At 37.5% G+C, this 20,680-nt stretch overlaps 1 protein-coding gene across 3 annotated transcripts in view; it reads right to left on the minus strand.

Annotated features, from left to right (window-relative positions):
* acsl2 (acyl-CoA synthetase long chain family member 2) overlaps nt 1–20,680 on the minus strand; it is a 129,479-nt gene that overhangs the window by 13,573 nt on the left and 95,226 nt on the right. For all 3 annotated transcript variants that reach the window (XM_061981761.1, XM_061981760.1, XM_061981759.1), the window contains exons 14-17: nt 19,855–20,023; nt 13,846–13,934; nt 13,668–13,784; nt 7,283–7,426 (exon numbers count right to left, since the gene is read on the minus strand). In XM_061981761.1, the coding sequence (XP_061837745.1) occupies nt 7,283–7,426; nt 13,668–13,784; nt 13,846–13,934; nt 19,855–20,023 (519 nt within the window). The remainder of the gene's footprint in view (nt 1–7,282; nt 7,427–13,667; nt 13,785–13,845; nt 13,935–19,854; nt 20,024–20,680) is intronic.

Here is a 20,680-nt window from a genome sequence, read left to right on the forward strand (position 1 = left end):
TCCAGTTATTTTATTTTGATGATAATAACTGCCCTGTCCAGTTATTTTATTTTGATTATAACTGTCCTGTCCAGTTATTTTATTTTGATTATAATAACTGTGCTGTCCAGTTATTTTATTTTGATTATAATAACTGTGCTGTCCAGTTATTTTATTTTTATTATAATAACTGTGCTGTCATCTTATTTTGATTATAATAACTGTGCTGTCCAGTTATTTTATTTTGATTATAATAACTGTGCTGTCTAGTTATTTTATTTTGATTATAATAACTGTGCTGCCATCTTATTTTATTTTGATTATAATAACTGTGCTGTCCAGTTATTTTATTTTGATTATAATAACTGTGCTGTCCAGTTATTTTATTTTGATTATAATAACTGTGCTGCCATCTTATTTTATTTTGATTATAATAACTGTGCTGTCCAGTTATTTTATTTTGATTATAATAACTGTGCTGTCCAGTTATTTTATTTCGATTATAATAATTGTGCTGCCATCTTATTTTATTTTGATTATAATAACTGTGCTGTCCAGTTATTGTATTTTGATTATAATAACTGTGCTGTCCAGTTATTTTATTTTGATTATAATAACTGTGCTGCCATCTTATTTTATTTTGATTATAATAACTGTGCTGTCCAGTTATTTTATTTTGATTATAATAACTGTGCTGTCCAGTTATTTCATTTTGATTATAATAACTGTACTGTGATGTCCAGTTATTTTATTTTGATTATAATACCTATGCTGTCATCTTCTTTTGATAACTGCCCTGTCCAGTTATTTTATTTTGATTATAATAACTGTGCTATCCAGTTATTCTATTTTGATTATAATAACTGTGCTGTCTAGTTATTTTATTTTGATTATAATAACTGTGCTGCCATCTTATTTTATTTTGATTATAATAACTGTGCTGTCCAGTTATTTTATTTTGATTATAATAACTGTGCTGCCATCTTATTTTATTTTGATTATAATAACTGTGCTGTCCAGTTATTTTATTTTGATTATAATAACTGTGCTGTCCAGTTATTTCATTTTGATTATAATAATTGTGCTGCCATCTTATTTTATTTTGATTATAATAACTGTGCTGTCCAGTTATTGTATTTTGATTATAATAACTGTGCTGTCCAGTTATTTTATTTTGATCATAATAACTGTGCTGCCATCTTATTTTATTTTGATTATAATAACTGTGCTGTCCAGTTATTTTATTTTGATTATAATAACTGTGCTGTCCAGTTATTTCATTTTGATTATAATAACTGTACTGTACTGTCCAGTTATTTTATTTTGATTATAATAACTATGCTGTCATCTTCTTTTGATGATAACTGCCCTGTCCAGTTATTTTATTTTGATTATAATAACTGTGCTGTCATCTTATTTTGATTATAATAACTGTGCTGTCCAGTTATTTTATTTCGATTATAATAATTGTGCTGCCATCTTATTTTATTTTGATTATAATAACTGTGCTGTCCAGTTATTGTATTTTGATTATAATAACTGTGCTGTCCAGTTATTTTATTTTGATCATAATAACTGTGCTGCCATCTTATTTTATTTTGATTATAATAACTGTGCTGTCCAGTTATTTTATTTTGATTATAATAACTGTGCTGTCCAGTTATTTCATTTTGATTATAATAACTGTACTGTACTGTCCAGTTATTTTATTTTGATTATAATAACTATGCTGTCATCTTCTTTTGATGATAACTGCCCTGTCCAGTTATTTTATTTTGATTATAATAACTGTGCTGTCATCTTATTTTGATTATAATAACTGTGCTGTCCAGTTATTTTATTTTGATGATAATAACTGTGCTGCCATCTTATTTTATTTTGATTATAATAACTGTGCTGTCCAGTTATTTTATTTTGATTATAATAACTGTGCTGTCCAGTTATTTTATTTTGATTATAATAACTATGCTGTCATCTTATTTTGATGATAATAACTGCCCTGTCCAGTTATTTTATTTTGATTATAATAACTGTGCTGTCCAGTTATTTTATTTTGATTATAATAACTGTGCTGTCCAGTTATTTTATTTTTATTATAATAACTGTGCTGTCATCTTATTTTGATTATAATAACTGTGCTGTCCAGTTATTTTATTTTGATTATAATAACTGTGCTGTCTAGTTATTTTATTTTGATTATAATAACTGTGCTGCCATCTTATTTTATTTTGATTATAATAACTGTGCTGTCCAGTTATTTTATTTTGATTATAATAACTGTGCTGTCCAGTTATTTTATTTTGATTATAATAACTGTGCTGCCATCTTATTTTATTTTGATTATAATAACTGTGCTGTCCAGTTATTTTATTTTGATTATAATAACTGTGCTGTCCAGTTATTTTATTTCGATTATAATAATTGTGCTGCCATCTTATTTTATTTTGATTATAATAACTGTGCTGTCCAGTTATTGTATTTTGATTATAATAACTGTGCTGTCCAGTTATTTTATTTTGATTATAATAACTGTGCTGCCATCTTATTTTATTTTGATTATAATAACTGTGCTGTCCAGTTATTTTATTTTGATTATAATAACTGTGCTGTCCAGTTATTTCATTTTGATTATAATAACTGTGCTGTCCAGTTATTTTATTTTGATTATAATAACTGTGCTGTCTAGTTATTTTATTTTGATTATAATAACTGTGCTGCCATCTTATTTTATTTTGATTATAATAACTGTGCTGTCCAGTTATTTTATTTTGATTATAATAACTGTGCTGTCCAGTTATTTTATTTTGATTATAATAACTGTGCTGCCATCTTATTTTATTTTGATTATAATAACTGTGCTGTCCAGTTATTTTATTTTGATTATAATAACTGTGCTGTCCAGTTATTTTATTTCGATTATAATAATTGTGCTGCCATCTTATTTTATTTTGATTATAATAACTGTGCTGTCCAGTTATTGTATTTTGATTATAATAACTGTGCTGTCCAGTTATTTTATTTTGATTATAATAACTGTGCTGCCATCTTATTTTATTTTGATTATAATAACTGTGCTGTCCAGTTATTTTATTTTGATTATAATAACTGTGCTGTCCAGTTATTTCATTTTGATTATAATAACTGTACTGTGATGTCCAGTTATTTTATTTTGATTATAATAACTATGCTGTCATCTTCTTTTGATAACTGCCCTGTCCAGTTATTTTATTTTGATTATAATAACTGTGCTATCCAGTTATTCTATTTTGATTATAATAACTGTGCTGTCTAGTTATTTTATTTTGATTATAATAACTGTGCTGCCATCTTATTTTATTTTGATTATAATAACTGTGCTGTCCAGTTATTTTATTTTGATTATAATAACTGTGCTGCCATCTTATTTTATTTTGATTATAATAACTGTGCTGTCCAGTTATTTTATTTTGATGATAATAACTGCCCTGTCCAGTTATTTTATTTTGATTATAATAACTGTGCTGTCCAGTTATTTTCTTTTGATTATAATAACTGTGCTGTCCAGTTATTTTATTTTTATTATAATAACTGTGCTGTCATCTTATTTTGATTATAATAACTGTGCTGTCCAGTTATTTTATTTTGATTATAATAACTGTGCTGTCTAGTTATTTTATTTTGATTATAATAACTGTGCTGCCATCTTATTTTATTTTGATTATAATAACTGTGCTGTCCAGTTATTTTATTTTGATTATAATAACTGTGCTGTCCAGTTATTTTATTTTGATTATAATAACTGTGCTGCCATCTTATTTTATTTTGATTATAATAACTGTGCTGTCCAGTTATTTTATTTTGATTATAATAACTGTGCTGTCCAGTTATTTCATTTTGATTATAATAACTATGCTGTCATCTTCTTTTGATGATAACTGCCCTGTCCAGTTATTTTATTTTGATTATAATAACTGTGCTGTCATCTTATTTTGATTATAATAACTGTGCTGTCCAGTTATTTTATTTTGATGATAATAACTGTGCTGCCATCTTATTTTATTTTGATTATCATAACTGTGCTGTCCAGTTATTTTATTTTGATTATAATAACTGTGCTGTCCAGTTATTTTATTTTGATTATAATAACTATGCTGTCATCTTATTTTGATGATAATAACTGCCCTGTCCAGTTATTTTATTTTGATTATAATAACTGTGCTGTCCAGTTATTTTATTTTGATGATAATAACTGCCCTGTCCAGTTATTTTATTTTGATTATAACTGTCCTGTCCAGTTATTTTATTTTGATTATAATAACTGTGCTGTCCAGTTATTTTATTTTGATTATAATAACTGTGCTGTCCAGTTATTTTATTTTTATTATAATAACTGTGCTGTCATCTTATTTTGATTATAATAACTGTGCTGTCCAGTTATTTTATTTTGATTATAATAACTGTGCTGTCTAGTTATTTTATTTTGATTATAATAACTGTGCTGCCATCTTATTTTATTTTGATTATAATAACTGTGCTGTCCAGTTATTTTATTTTGATTATAATAACTGTGCTGTCCAGTTATTTTATTTTGATTATAATAACTGTGCTGCCATCTTATTTTATTTTGATTATAATAACTGTGCTGTCCAGTTATTTTATTTTGATTATAATAACTGTGCTGTCCAGTTATTTTATTTCGATTATAATAATTGTGCTGCCATCTTATTTTATTTTGATTAAAATAACTGTGCTGTCCAGTTATTGTATTTTGATTATAATAACTGTGCTGTCCAGTTATTTTATTTTGATGATAATAACTGCCCTGTCCAGTTATTTTATTTTGATTATAACTGTCCTGTCCAGTTATTTTATTTTGATTATAATAACTGTGCTGTCCAGTTATTTTATTTCGATTATAATAATTGTGCTGCCATCTTATTTTATTTTGATTATAATAACTGTGCTGTCCAGTTATTGTATTTTGATTATAATAACTGTGCTGTCCAGTTATTTTATTTTGATTATAATAACTGTGCTGCCATCTTATTTTATTTTGATTATAATAACTGTGCTGTCCAGTTATTTTATTTTGATTATAATAACTGTGCTGTCCAGTTATTTCATTTTGATTATAATAACTGTACTGTGATGTCCAGTTATTTTATTTTGATTATAATAACTATGCTATCCAGTTATTCTATTTTGATTATAATAACTGTGCTGTCTAGTTATTTTATTTTGATTATAATAACTGTGCTGCCATCTTATTTTATTTTGATTATAATAACTGTGCTGTCCAGTTATTTTATTTTGATTATAATAACTGTGCTGCCATCTTATTTTATTTTGATTATAATAACTGTGCTGCCATCTTATTTTATTTTGATTATAATAACTGTGCTGTCCAGTTATTTTATTTTGATGATAATAACTGCCCTGTCCAGTTATTTTATTTTGATTATAATAACTGTGCTGTCCAGTTATTTTATTTTGATTATAATAACTGTGCTGTCCAGTTATTTTATTTTTATTATAATAACTGTGCTGTCATCTTATTTTGATTATAATAACTGTGCTGTCCAGTTATTTTATTTTGATTATAATAACTGTGCTGTCTAGTTATTTTATTTTGATTATAATAACTGTGCTGCCATCTTATTTTATTTTGATTATAATAACTGTGCTGTCCAGTTATTTTATTTTGATTATAATAACTGTGCTGTCCAGTTATTTTATTTTGATTATAATAACTGTGCTGCCATCTTATTTTATTTTGATTATAATAACTGTGCTGTCCAGTTATTTTATTTTGATTATAATAACTGTGCTGTCCAGTTATTTCATTTTGATTATAATAACTGTACTGTACTGTCCAGTTATTTTATTTTGATTATAATAACTATGCTGTCATCTTCTTTTGATGATAACTGCCCTGTCCAGTTATTTTATTTTGATTATAATAACTGTGCTGTCATCTTATTTTGATTATAATAACTGTGCTGTCCAGTTATTTTATTTCGATTATAATAATTGTGCTGCCATCTTATTTTATTTTGATTATAATAACTGTGCTGTCCAGTTATTGTATTTTGATTATAATAACTGTGCTGTCCAGTTATTTTATTTTGATCATAATAATTGTGCTGCCATCTTATTTTATTTTGATTATAATAACTGTGCTGTCCAGTTATTTTATTTTGATTATAATAACTGTGCTGTCCAGTTATTTCATTTTGATTATAATAACTGTACTGTACTGTCCAGTTATTTTATTTTGATTATAATAACTATGCTGTCATCTTCTTTTGATGATAACTGCCCTGTCCAGTTATTTTATTTTGATTATAATAACTGTGCTGTCATCTTATTTTGATTATAATAACTGTGCTGTCCAGTTATTTTATTTCGATTATAATAATTGTGCTGCCATCTTATTTTATTTTGATTATAATAACTGTGCTGTCCAGTTATTGTATTTTGATTATAATAACTGTGCTGTCCAGTTATTTTATTTTGATCATAATAACTGTGCTGCCATCTTATTTTATTTTGATTATAATAACTGTGCTGTCCAGTTATTTTATTTTGATTATAATAACTGTGCTGTCCAGTTATTTCATTTTGATTATAATAACTGTACTGTACTGTCCAGTTATTTTATTTTGATTATAATAACTATTCTGTCATCTTCTTTTGATGATAACTGCCCTGTCCAGTTATTTTATTTTGATTATAATAACTGTGCTGTCATCTTATTTTGATTATAATAACTGTGCTGTCCAGTTATTTTATTTTGATGATAATAACTGTGCTGCCATCTTATTTTATTTTGATTATAATAACTGTGCTGTCCAGTTATTTTATTTTGATTATAATAACTGTGCTGTCCAGTTATTTTATTTTGATTATAATAACTATGCTGTCATCTTATTTTGATGATAATAACTGCCCTGTCCAGTTATTTTATTTTGATTATAATAACTGTGCTGTCATCTTATTTTGATTATAATAACTGTGCTGTCATCTTTTTTTATTTTGATTATAATAACTGTCCTGTCCAGTTATTTTATTTTATGATCACATCTGCAATGTAGTTGCACTTCCAAGACATTAGATGGTAGTACTGTATAGGCTATCAATGGTATGTTGTTTAACTGGGAAGTAGCTTATTCCATGAAGCAAAATGTGTTATGTTGCGCCCTACAAAGTGTTTACACTGTAAGTCTTGTAATTATGACACACCAGCATGTATGTTTAATTGCACAATTGCACAGGTGCTGTTACTAGCATGTATGTTTAATTGCACAGGTGCTGTGCATCTTACCTGCAGACTATCTCCGTGCACAAAGACCTGCAGCACAGGTAGACAGCGCAGGTAGACATTTTCTATCTTCTCAGGAGCGATGTACTCTCCTTGGGACAGCTTGAAGATGTGCTTCTTCCTGTCGATGATGCGCAGCGTGCCGTTCTGGTGAAAGACAAACATGTAAACAAACATGTAAACATGTCTTCTAACAAGGACAACACATGCCATCACTACTCAACACACTAGGCAGAGGGCAACTCACACGTTAAAAAACCTTACTTGCTGTTTAAACCAAGAACAATGTTGGCATCTTTTCATCATTTCTATGATATATCATTCAAATAATGTCAGATAATTTATCTTCTACCAAACACACGCCTGTTGTGCATTCAGTTTTTACCATTTATCATTATATATATATATATATATATATATATATATATATATATATATATATATATATATATATATATATATATATATATATATATATATATATATATACATATATATACTATATTGCCAAAAGTATTTGGCCACCTGCCTTGACTCACATATGAAGTTGAAGTGCCATCCCATTCCTAACCCATGGGGTTCAATATGATGTGGGTCCACCTTTTGCAGCTATTACAGCTTCAACTCTTCTGGGAAGGCTGTCCACAAGGTTGTGGAGTGTGTTTTTAGGAATTTTCCACCATTCTTCCATAAGCGCATTGGTGAGGTCACTCACTGATGTTGGTGGAGAAGGCCTGGCTCTCAGTCTCCGTTCTAATTCATACCTAAGGTGTTCTATCGTGTTCAGGTCAGGACTCTGTGCAGGCCAGTCAAGTTCATCCACACCAGACTGTCATCCATGTCTTTATGGACCTTTCTTTGTGCACTGGTGCACAGTCATGTTGGAAGAGGAAGGGGCCCGCTCCAAAGTGTTCCCACAAGGTTGGGAGCATGGAATTGTCCAAAATGTTTTGGTATCCTAGAGAATTCAAAGTTCCTTTCACTAGAACTAAGGGGCCAAGCCCAATTTCTGAAAAACAACCCCACACCATAATTCCTCCTCCACCAAATTTTACACTTGGCACAATGCAGTCCGAAATGTAGCGTTCTCTTGGCAACCTCCAAACCCAGACTGGTCCATCAGATTGCCAGATGGAAAAGCGTGATTCATCACTCCAGAGAAGGCGTCTCAACTGCTCTAGAGTCCAGTGGCCACGTGCTTTACACCACTGCATCCCACGCTTTGCATTGGACTTGGTGATGTATGGCTTAGATGCAGCTGCTCGGCCATGGGAACCCATTCCATTAAGCTCTCTGCGTACTGTACGTGGGCTAATTGGAAGGTGACATGAAGTTTGGAGCTCTGTAGCAACTGACTGTTCATAAAGTCTTTGCACTATGCTGACCTCTCTGTCAGTTTACGTGGCCTACCACTTGGTGGCTGACTTGCTGTTGTTCCCAAACTCTTTACTTTTCTTATAATAAAGCCCACAGTTGACTTTGGAATATTTAGGAGGGAGGCAATTTCAGGACTGGATTTGTTGCACAGGTGGCATCCCATGACAGTTCCACGCTGGAAATCACTGAGAGCGGCCCATTCTTTCACAAATGTTTGTAGAAACAGTCTCCATGCCTAAGTGCTTGATTTTATACACCTGTGGCCGGGCCAAGTGATTAGGACACCTAATTCTCATCATTTGGATGGCTGGCCAAATACTTTTGGCAATATAGTGTATGTATATACAGTATATACTGCTCCATTGCTGATAAGTAAACAAAGTCTTGAGTTTCATTTAAACAATTAGCACCATCTCTTTTTCCACGCCCGTCCTTGCACGCTACAGTATGTCATAAAAAAACATGTTAAGTGATATTTTGACGCAAAAATTAAAGTTTGAAAAAATGCTGTTTTTTGCAGACATTTCACATGCCAGATTATGGCTTCTTGGCATGTTAGCATTAGCTTTTTTTTAAATATGCATTTGAGACAAGTTTGGGGACATTTAAACTTCACACATGCATGTGATTTGAACTTAATGAAAAAGACTGAAAATAAGCCGGGGGTCTGGGGGCCGCAGTTTTTTTATAGCATGAAATAACAAATATCTTACAGTAGGGTTGCAAGGTATGTCGGTACTAGTATAGTATCGCGGTACTAATGAATCAAAAACGGTATCATACTCTGTTTGAAAAGTACCGCTTCCCAGGCATGACGACGCGTCGTCACGTCATGACATTGCTGGTTTTACGAGCAGAGGAGCATGTTCGGCAGCGCACACACACAGAGTACTTTACTAATGTAAATAAATGATAAATGGGTTATACTTGTATAGCGCTTTTCTACCTTCAAGGTACTCAAAGCGCTTTGACAGTATTTCCACATTCACCCATTCACACACACATTCACACACACATGGCGGGAGCTGCCATGCAAGGCGCTAACCAGCAGCCATCAGGAGCAAGGGGTGAAGTGTCTTGCCCAAGGACACAACGGACGTGACTAGGATGGTAGAAGGTGGGGATTGAACCCCAGTAACCAGCACCCCTCCGATTGCTGGCACGGCCACTCTACCAACTTCGCCACGCCGTCAAAGAAGAGAAGAATAAGTGATTATTACATTTTAACAGAAGTGTAGATAGAACATGTTAAAAGAGAAAGTAAGCAGATTTTAACAGTAAATGAAAAAGTAGATTAATAATCAATTTTTACAGTTTGTCCCTCATAATGTAGACAAAATAATAGGTAGATAAATGACACAATATGTTACTGCATACGTCAGCAGACTAATTAGGAGTCTTTGTTTGTTTACTTACTACTAAAAAACAAGTTGTCTAGTATGTTCACTATTTTATTTAATGACTAAATTACAATAATAAACATATGTTTCATGTACACTAACATTTTTTGTTACAATAAAGACAATAATAACATTAGAGGAACTATTACAGCGTGTAAGTGGGATAAAACAAACATGTTTACTTGACCCACTTCCTGGGAAACTTATCAAGGAGCTTTTTGTATTAAAGTTAAAGTTAAAGTACCAATGATTGTCACACACACACTAGGTGTGGCGAAATTATTCTCTGCATTTGACCCATCACCCTTGATCACCCCCTGGGAGGTGAGGGGAGCAGTGGGCAGCAGCGGTGGCCGCGCCCGGGAATCATTTTTGGTGATTTAACCCCCAATTCCAACTCTTGATACTGAGTGCCAAGCAGGGAGGTAATGGGTCCCATTTTTATAGTCTATGGTATGACTCGGCCGGGGTTTGATCCCACAACCTACCGATCTCAGGGCGGACACTCTAACCACTAGGCCACTGTATCGGCCTATTATTAGGTCCATCAGTGCTAAATATTATAAACTTATCACTTTCCTCTGGCACTGTTCCCCTAGCATTCAAGAAAGCGGTTATTCATCCTCTGCTCGAAAGACCTAACCTTGATCCTGACCTCATGGTAAACTACCGACCGGTGTCCCACCTTCCCTTTATTTCGAAAATCCTCGAAAAAATTGTCGCACAGCAGCTAAATGAACACTTAGTGTCTAACAATCTCTGTGAACCTTTTTAATCCGGTTTCAGGGCAAATCACTCTACGGAAACAGCCCTCGCAAAAATGACTAATGATCTACTGCTAACGATGGATTCTGATGCGTCATCTATGTTGCTGCTTCTTGATCTTAGCGCTGCTTTCGATACCGTCGATCATAATATTTTATTAGAGCGTATCAAAACACGTATTGGTATGTCAGACTTAGCTTTGTCGTGGTTTAACTCTTATCTTACTGACAGGATGCAATGCGTCTCCCATAATAATGTGACCTCGGACTATGTTAAGGTAACGTGCGGAGTTCCTCAGGGTTCGGTTCTTGGCCCTGCACTCTCTAGCATTTACATGCTGCCGCTAGGCGACATCATACGCAAATACGGTGTTAGCTTTCACTGTTATGCTGATGACACCCAACTCTACATGCCCCTAAAGCTGACCAACACGCCGGATTGTAGTCAGCTGGAGGCGTGTCTTAATGAAATTAAACAACGGATGTCCGCTAACTTCTTGCAACTCAACGCCAAGAAAACGGAAATGCTGATTATCGGTCCTGCTAAACACCGACATTTATTTAATAATACCACCTTAACATTTGACAACCAAACAATTACACAAGGCGAATCAGTAAAGAATCTGGGTATTATCTTCGACCCAACTCTCTCGTTTGAGTCACACATTAAGAGTGTTACTAAAACGGCCTTCTTTCATCTCCGTAATATCGCTAAAATCCGTTCTATTTTATCCACTAGCGACGCTGAGATCATTATTCATGCGTTCGTTACGTCTCGTCTCGACTACTGTAACGTATTATTTTCGGGTCTCCCTATGTCTAGCATTAAAAAATTACAGTTGGTACAAAATGCGGCTGCTAGACTTTTGACAAGAACAAGAAAGTTTGATCATATTACGCCTATACTGGCTCACCTGCACTGGCTTCCTGTGCACTTAAGATGTGACTTTAAGGTTTTACTACTTACGTATAAAATACTACACGGTCTAGCTCCGTCCTATCTTGTCGATTGCATTGTACTATATGTCCCGGCAAGAAATCTGCGTTCAAAGAACTCCGGCTTATTAGTGATTCCCAGAGCCCAAAAAAAGTCTGCGGGCTATAGAGCGTTTTCTATTCGGGCTCCAGTACTATGGAATGCCCTCCCGGTAACAATTAGAGATGCTACCTCAGTAGAAGCATTTAAGTCCCATCTTAAAACTCATTTGTATACTCTAGCCTTTAAATAGCCCCCCTGTTAGACCAGTTGATCTGCCGTTTCTTTTCTTTTCTCCTCTGCTCCCCTTTTCCTTGAGGGGGGGGGGGGGCACAGGTCCGGTGGCCATGGATGAAGTGCTGGCTGTCCAGAGTCGGGACCCGGGGTGGACCGCTCGCCTGTGCATCGGCTGGGAACATCTCTGCGCTGCTGACCCGTCTCCGCTCGGGATGGTGTCCTGCTGGCCCCACTATGGACTGGACTCTTACTATTATGTTGGATCCACTATGGACTGGACTCTCACAATATTATGTCAGACCCACTCAACATCCATTGCTTTCGGTCTCCCCTAGAGGGGGGGGTTACCCACATATGCGGTCCTCTCCAAGGTTTCTCATAGTCATTCACATCGACGTCCCACTGGGGTGAGTTTTTCCTTGCCCGTATGTGGGCTTTGTACCAAGGATGTCGTTGTGGCTTGTGCAGCCCTTTGAGACACTTGTGATTTAGGGCTATATAAATAAAGATTGATTGATTGATTGATTGATTGATTGAATTACATTATTCCATCTGGAGAACAGTTTGGATTTGGGCTTACATAGTAAACAAGTCAAATGAATGTTTTATCTAAATGTGTCCAAGTAGACACATTGTGGGTTTCCTGGACGTGGTCTACATAGCTTAAACCTACTCAGTGGCCTAGTGGTTAGAGTGTCCGCCCTGAGATGGGTAGGTCATGCGTTCAAACCCCGGCCGAGTCATACCAAAGACTATAAAAATGGGACCCATTACCTCCATGCTTGGCACTCAGCATCAAGGGTTGGAATTGGGGGGTAAATCACCAAAAATGATTCCCGGGCACAGCCACTGCTGCTGCTCACTGCTCCCCTCACCTCCCAGGGGGGTGATCAAGGGTGATGGGTCAAATGCAGAGAATAATTTTGCCACACCTAGTGTGTGTGTGACAATCATTGGTACTTAAACTTTAACTTTTAACTTTATAAGAAACATCTAAAGAAGAGAATCCCTCTGCCATCTTCCACTAGTTTTTTTTCATATATAAATCGCTCTTCTCTTCTACGACTCTCTCATCGTCATTTGGGACGTCTGTTGTGATTTCACTTCCTGGTTCCTTGACCCGCCGTATCTTTTCTCTGATTGGCCTGTCCCTAATGTTTTGCCCTCATCTTAACCAATGGTGACTCATCATAGTAAACAACAACCAATCATGGATGTGCTTATACGTAAACCAACCAATCATCATTGATGTATAGTTTGTCCCCTGCCCGTGGAGTTGCTTCACTACGTAGCTTTCATTTTTAACTTCATCATTTTTAATGGAAAAGCCTACTTTTTACCACTGGATGATCAAAAACCCTACTCATTAGGGGAAAACCGTAGTTGTTGGCAGGTATGGGAAAGATTTTAACACACATTGTAGGTCTCAAAAAAGAAAGGAAAAACGGAAAATGATTTTAAATATTTTTTACCGAGATAAAAAAGACGGATTTGCGACTATAGAGGGAAAAACCACATGCCTGAGGTCCACCCCTGAGAAGGTGTTTGAGGTTATGAGAGGAGTGAAGATGAAGCAGAGTCATCAAACAGTTGAGATAGAAGGAGCGAAGAGAAGAGGAAGAACATCATCTTACTGGCAGCCACTGGCCAACATCACCACTGTGCAGCCAGCCGTCAGCGTCCAAGGCCTCGGCCGTCCTCTCGGGGTCTTTCAAGTAGCCCTTAAACACGCTGGGGCCGCGGATGCAGATCTGATAGGAGAGCAGGAGGATGAGGAAAGTGGGCGTGGTGTCATCATAGAAACCTTCTGACCTCTCCTTCTCCGTCCTTGGCGAAATAGTTCATGTCAGGAATGTCCACCAGCTTGACGGCAGCACAAGGCAGAGGAGCACCAACGTGTCCTGCAAGTAGCAAACATGGCTGACCATACGTTAGCTAGCAGGGTGTCCAAAGTGTGGACCGCAGCTCTTTTTGTAACGCCACCATTTCAATATAACATTCAAACATGGGAAATGTAAGGAAAAACAGTCACAATGTTGTCTCTAATAACACAAACATGTTTTTTTTGACTTTGTCTTTTCTCAATGCTCCAAAATAATAATGAATCAAAATCAACGTTATGAATTATTGACTTATTTAAGACTGCAATGACTTCACATCAAATATGTCTTGGGTAAAATATTTTATATTTTGCGTGTTTGCCATATAAAACAGTTTTCTTGGACAAAAAGGGCAAACATAATAATAATAAAAACGTATAACTGACGAGTAAATCTGAAGTTGTGTTGAAAGTAAAAAATAAAAAATATGACTTATGTTTAACATGAGTGGGGCCCTTTTGTATCCCCCCTAATTTTAGTCTTTTTCATTTCTGTCATTGCTCAAGAAAATATTGAATCAAAACTAATATTTATTATGATTTGACCTATTTTTCACCCCAATTACTTCACATCAAATATTACACTTTGAAATATTTTTATGAGAAAATATTGCATATTTTGTGTTTTTGCCTTAAAAAAACACTTAAGTTTTCTTTGATAAAAAAATACAAAACATAAAAAATATACATTTTTAATCTGAAGTTGATCTAGACATGTAAGTGTTGAAAGTAAAAAAAAAAAAAAATAATAATAATAATAATTTAAGACTTATAGCTAACTTTCGGGTCACCGACAATTTTAGTGGTTTTGTTTTTTTTAAATGATCATTGCTCAAAAAATTATAATTAATCAAAATAAATGTCATGAATTATTGACATAGTTAAGCCTCTAAGTACATTAAATATTCCACCGTGAAATGTTTTTGGGAAACATATTATATATATTTTGTGTGTTTGCCATATAAAGTTCTTTGACAAAGAAGCAAAAATAAAAATAAAAACTTATAATTGACATATAGATTTGAAGTTGATCTAGAGACTTAAGTGTTGAAAGTTTAAAAAAAAAGTTGGACTTATATTTAACATTTTTATGAGTGGGGTCCTTTTGGATCCACAAGAATATTAGTGTATTTTTTTGTTTTTAACAGTCATTGCTCAAAAAATATTAATGAATCAAAATCAATGTTGTGAGTTATTGACATATTTAAGACTAATTACTTCACATCAAAAATTCCACCTTGAAATATGTATTGGAGAAAAAATATTTTGTGTGTTTGCCTAATAAAACACTTTAGTTTTCTTTGACAAAAAAGGTCAAAACAACAAAATAATAAAAACTTATAAATCTAAAGTTGATGACGTGGTGAAAGTAAAAAATGTTGGATCCCCAAGAATGTTAGTGTTTTTTTTCTCTCTTTTTTCCTGTCATTGCTCAAAACTAATATTTATTATGAATTCACCTATTTGTAGCTCCTATTGCTTCACTTCAAATATTACACTTTGACATATTTTTAGGAGAAAATATTGTATATTTTGTGTTTTGGACATAAAACAACACTTAAGTTTTCTTTGACAAAAAAGGCAAAAGAAACAAAACTTTAAAAAATACAAATGTATAAACGACAGAGATCTGAAGATGATCTACAGACTTAAGTGTTTGAAGTTTAAAATAAATGTTGACTTATTTTTAACATTTTTATGAGTGGGGTCCTTTTGGTTTGTTTTTTGTTTTTTTTAACAGACATTGCTCAATAACAATATTGAATCAAAATCAATGTTATGATTTAACCTATTTATCACCCTCAAAACTAATATTTATTGTGAATTCACCTCACCTACTTATAGCTCCTGTTACTTCACATCAAATATTATACTTTGACACATTTTTAGGAGAAAATTATGCATATTTTGTGTTTTTGCCTTAAAAAACACTTGTTGTCTTTGACAAAAAAATACAAAACATAAAAAAAAATATTCATCTTTAATCTGAAGTTGATCTAGGGATGTAAGTGTTGAAAGTAGAAAATAAACAAATAATAATAATGTATGACTTATATTTAACATTTTATGAGTGGGGCCCTTTTGTATCCCCGAGAATATTAGTGTATTTTTTTTAACCGTCATTGCTCAAAAATATTAATGAATCAAAATCAACGTTGTTGTGAATTATTGACTTAACTAAGCCTATAATTACTTCACATTAAATATTACACTTTGACATATTTTTATGAGAAAATATTGCATATATTGTGTTTTTGCCATAAAACAACACTTAAGTTTTCTTTGACAAAAAAAGCAAAAAAATAAATAAAAACTTATAAACGACACAGAGATCTGAAGTTGATCTAGAGACTTAAGTGTTGAAAGGTTAAAAAAAATGTTTGACTTATATTTAACATTTTTATGAAGACCTTTATGAAGAAAACAAACAAGGAACCCAGATTTCCCTTGCCCGGACGCGGGTCACCGGGGCCCCCCTCTGGAGCCAGGCCCCGAGGTGGGGCACGATGGCGAGCGCCTGGTGGCGGGCCTGTCCCCATGGGGCCCGGCCGGGCACAGCCCGAAGAGGCAACGTGGGTCCCCCCTCCAATGGGCTCACCACCCATAGCAGGGGTCATAGAGGTCGGGTGCAATGTGAGCTGGGCGGAAGCCGAGGGCAGGGCACTTGGCGGTCCGATCCTCGGCTACAGAAGCTAGCTCTTGGGACGTGGAACGTCAACTCGCTGGGGGGGAAGGAGCCTGAGCTAGTGCGCGAGGTGGAGAAGTTCCGGCTAGATATAGTCGGACTCACTTCGACGCACAGCAAGGGCTCTGGAACCAGTTCTCTCGAGAGGGGCTGGACTCTCTTCCACTCTGGCGTTGCCGGCAGTGAGAGGCGACGGGCTGGGGTGGCAATTCTTGTTTCCCCCCGGCTCAGAGCCTGTACGTTGGAGTTCAACCCGGTGGACGAGAGGGTAGCTTCCCTCCGCCTTCGAGTGGGGGAACGGGTCCTGACTGTGGTTTGCGCTTACGCGCCAAACCGCAGCTCAGAGTACCCACCCTTTTTGGATTCACTCGAGGGAGTACTTGAGAGTGCTCCCCCGGGTGATTCCCTCGTTCTACTGGGGGACTTCAATGCTCATGTTGGCAGCGACAGTGAAACCTGGAGAGGCGTGATTGGGAAGAATGGCTGCCCGGATCTGAACCCGAGTGGTGTTTTGTTATTGGACTTTTGTGCCCATCACAGATTGTCCAAAACGAACACCATGTTCAAACATAAGGGTGTCCATATGTGCACTTGGCACCAGGACACCCTAGGCCGCAGTTCCATGATCGACTTTGTAGTTGTGTCATCGGATTTGCGGCCTCATGTTTTGGACACTCGGGTGAAGAGAGGGGCGGAGCTTTCTACCGATCACCACCTGGTGGTGAGTTGGCTGCGATGGTGGGGGAGGATGCCGGACAGACCTGGCAGGCCCAAACGCATTGTGAGGGTTTGCTGGGAACGTCTGGCAGAGTCTCCTGTCAGAGAGAGTTTCAATTCCCACCTCCGGAAGAACTTTGAACATGTCACGAGGGAGGTGCTGGACATTGAGTCCGAATGGACCATGTTCCGCGCCTCTATTGTCGAGGCGGGTGATTGGAGCTGTAGCCGCAAGGTAGTTGGTGCTTGTCGTGGCGGTAATCCTAGAACCCGTTGGTGGACACCGGCGGTGAGGGATGCCGTCAAGCTGAAGAAGGAGTCCTATCGGGTTCTTTTGGCTCATAGGACTCCTGAGGCAGCGGACAAGTACCGACAGGCCAAGCGGTGTGCGGCTTCAGCGGTCGCAGAGGCAAAAACTCGGACATGGGAGGAGTTCGGTGAGGCCATGGAAAACGACTTCCGGACGGCTTCGAAGCAATTCTGGACCACCATCCGCCGCCTCAGGAAGGGGAAGCAGTGCACTATCTGTATCAGAGGATGGTGTTCTGCTGACCTCGACTGCGGATGTTGTGGATCGGTGGAGGGAATACTTCGAAGACCTCCTCAATCCCACCAACACGTCTTCCTATGAGGAAGCAGTGCCTGGGGAGTCTGTGGTGGGCTCTCCTATTTCTGGGGCTGAGGTTGCTGAGGTAGTTAAAAAGCTCCTCGGTGGCAAGGCCCCGGGGGTAGATGAGATCCGCCCGGAGTTCCTTAAGGCTCTGGATGCTGTGGGGCTGTCTTGGTTGACAAGACTCTGCAGCATCGCGTGGACATCGGGGGCGGTACCACTGGATTGGCAGACCGGGGTGGTGGTTCCTCTCTTTAAGAAGGGGAACCGGAGGGTGTGTTCTAACTATCGTGGGATCACACTCCTCAGCCTTCCCGGTAAGGTCTATTCAGGTGTACTGGAGAGGAGGCTACGCCGGATAGTCGAACCTCGGATTCAGGAGGAACAGTGTGGTTTTCGTCCTGGTCGTGGAACTGTGGACCAGCTCTATACTCTCGGCAGGGTCCTTGAGGGTGCATGGGAGTTTGCCCAACCAGTCTACATGTGTTTTGTGGACTTGGAGAAGGCATTCGACTGTGTCCCTCGGGAAGTCCTGTGGGGAGTGCTCAGAGAGTACGGGGTATCAGACTGTCTGATTGTGGCAGTCCGCTCCCTGTATGATCAGTGCCAGAGCTTGGTCCGCATGGCCGGTAGTAAGTCGGACACGTTTCCAGTGAGGGTTGGACTCCGCCAAGGCTGCCCTTTGTCACCGATTCTGTTCATAACTTTTATGGACAGAATTTCTAGGCGCAGTCAAGGCGTTGAGGGGATCTGGTTTGGTGGCTGCAGGATTAGGTCTCTGCTTTTTGCAGATGATGTGGTCCTGATGGCTTCATCTGGCCAGGATCTTCAGCTCTCACTGGATCGGTTCGCAGCCAAGTGTGAAGCGACTGGGATGAGAATCAGCACCTCCAAGTCCGAGTCCATGGTTCTCGCCCGGAAAAGGGTGGAGTGCCATCTCCGGGTTGGGGAGGCGATCTTTCCCCAAGTGGAGGAGTTCAAGTACCTCGGAGTCTTGTTCACGAGTGGGGGAAGAGTGGATCGTGAGATCGACAGGCGGATCGGTGCGGCGTCTTCAGTAATGCGGACGCTGTATCGATCCGTTGTGGTGAAGAAGGAGCTGAGCCGGAAGGCAAAGCTCTCAATTTACCGGTCGATCTACGTTCCCATCCTCACCTATGGTCATGAGCTTTGGGTTATGACCGAAAGGACAAGATCACGGGTACAAGCGGCCGAAATGAGTTTCCTCCGCCGGGTGGCGGGGCTCTCCCTTAGAGATAGGGTGAGAAGCTCTGCCATCCGGGGGGAGCTCAAAGTAAAGCCGCTGCTCCTCCACATCGAGAGGAGCCAGATGAGGTGGTTCGGGCATCTGGTCAGGATGCCACCCGAACGCCTCCCTAGGGAGGTGTTTAGGGCACGTCCGAGGCCGCGGGGAAGACCCAGGACACGTTGGGAAGACTATGTCTCCCGGCTGGCCTGGGAACGCCTCGGGGTCCCACGGGAAGAGCTGGACAAAGTGGCTGGGGAGAGGGAAGTCTGGGCTTCCCTGCTTAGGCTGCTGCCCCCGCGACCCGACCTCAGATAAGCAGAAGAAGATGGATGGATGGATGGATGGATGGATGAATGGGGCCCTTTTAGATCCCCTAGAATTGTATTTTTTTTTTTTTTTTAAACTGTCATTGCTCCAAAAATAACCAAAATCAATGTCGTTATGAATTATTGACCTATTTAAAACTAATTATTTCACATCAAATATTCAACTTTGAAAATTATTTTGGGGAAAATATTGCATAGTTTTAGTTTTAGACAAAAAGAGTATAAATCAAAAGATTCACGCGTTGAATACATTTTTTTAAATATTTTTAATAATTTTATAACTGAGACCCTTTTGAGAGGAGCCCCAAAGGTTCAAAAACAAAAATCTATCAAAATGGCCCCGTAATGTCTGACCTGCGCTCCAGTCGCCCGGCATGGAGAAGGTGCACCCTGCTGTGCACTCCGTCTGCCCGTAACCTTCGAAGATGAGGCAGCCCAGCGTGGCTCGCAGGAAGGACAGCACGGTGGGGGATATGGGAGCGGATGCCGTCAGGGCGAAGCGCAGGTTTCCTCCTAAGCTGGCCTGCAGGAAGACAAAAAGCAGCGAGATGAATCCTGCCTCAGCGGATTTTCTCGTCCGCTTCCCACCGCCAAAACTTCTCAGTGGCTTCTTCCAGCACCAACTCAATATGCTGCTTGGATAGCTTGCTTCTCCTGCAAACTTCTCACAGCACCCTGTGGAATGTCTGCAAGCTGCTTGCCTACTTGTGTGTCAGCGCCACCAGCTACTTGCACAAAAACACTAAAAACCTCTACCATTATGTCCTTCCAAATATCAATGCTACCCCTTTTTGTCGCCAACTTTGAAGTCAGAATGTGTTGCCATCCATCCATCCATTTTCTACCGCTTATTCCCTTTGGGGTCGCGGGGGGCGCTGGAGCCTATCTCAGCTACAATCGGGCGGAAGGCGGGGTACACCCTGGACAAGTCGCCACCTCATCGCAGGAATGTGTTGCCATGCCAACAAATTAAATGTGTTATTATATTAAATGACAGCAGTCATATTTATGAGACTATTTTCTTATCATTTTAGCTAGCTATTAGTGCGTTACAGTACTTATTTTCTATGTGATTTGGCCCACTTACAATGAAAATAACAAAAACATCTGTTTTGTATTGTATGTCTGGTGGGGGTCCTACTTTGGAAATAACTTGTACCCCTTTTAGATCACATTTAGT

The sequence above is a fragment of the Nerophis lumbriciformis genome, linkage group LG24 (genome assembly GCF_033978685.3).
Source record: "Nerophis lumbriciformis linkage group LG24, RoL_Nlum_v2.1, whole genome shotgun sequence".
NCBI lineage: Eukaryota > Metazoa > Chordata > Actinopteri > Syngnathiformes > Syngnathidae > Nerophis > Nerophis lumbriciformis.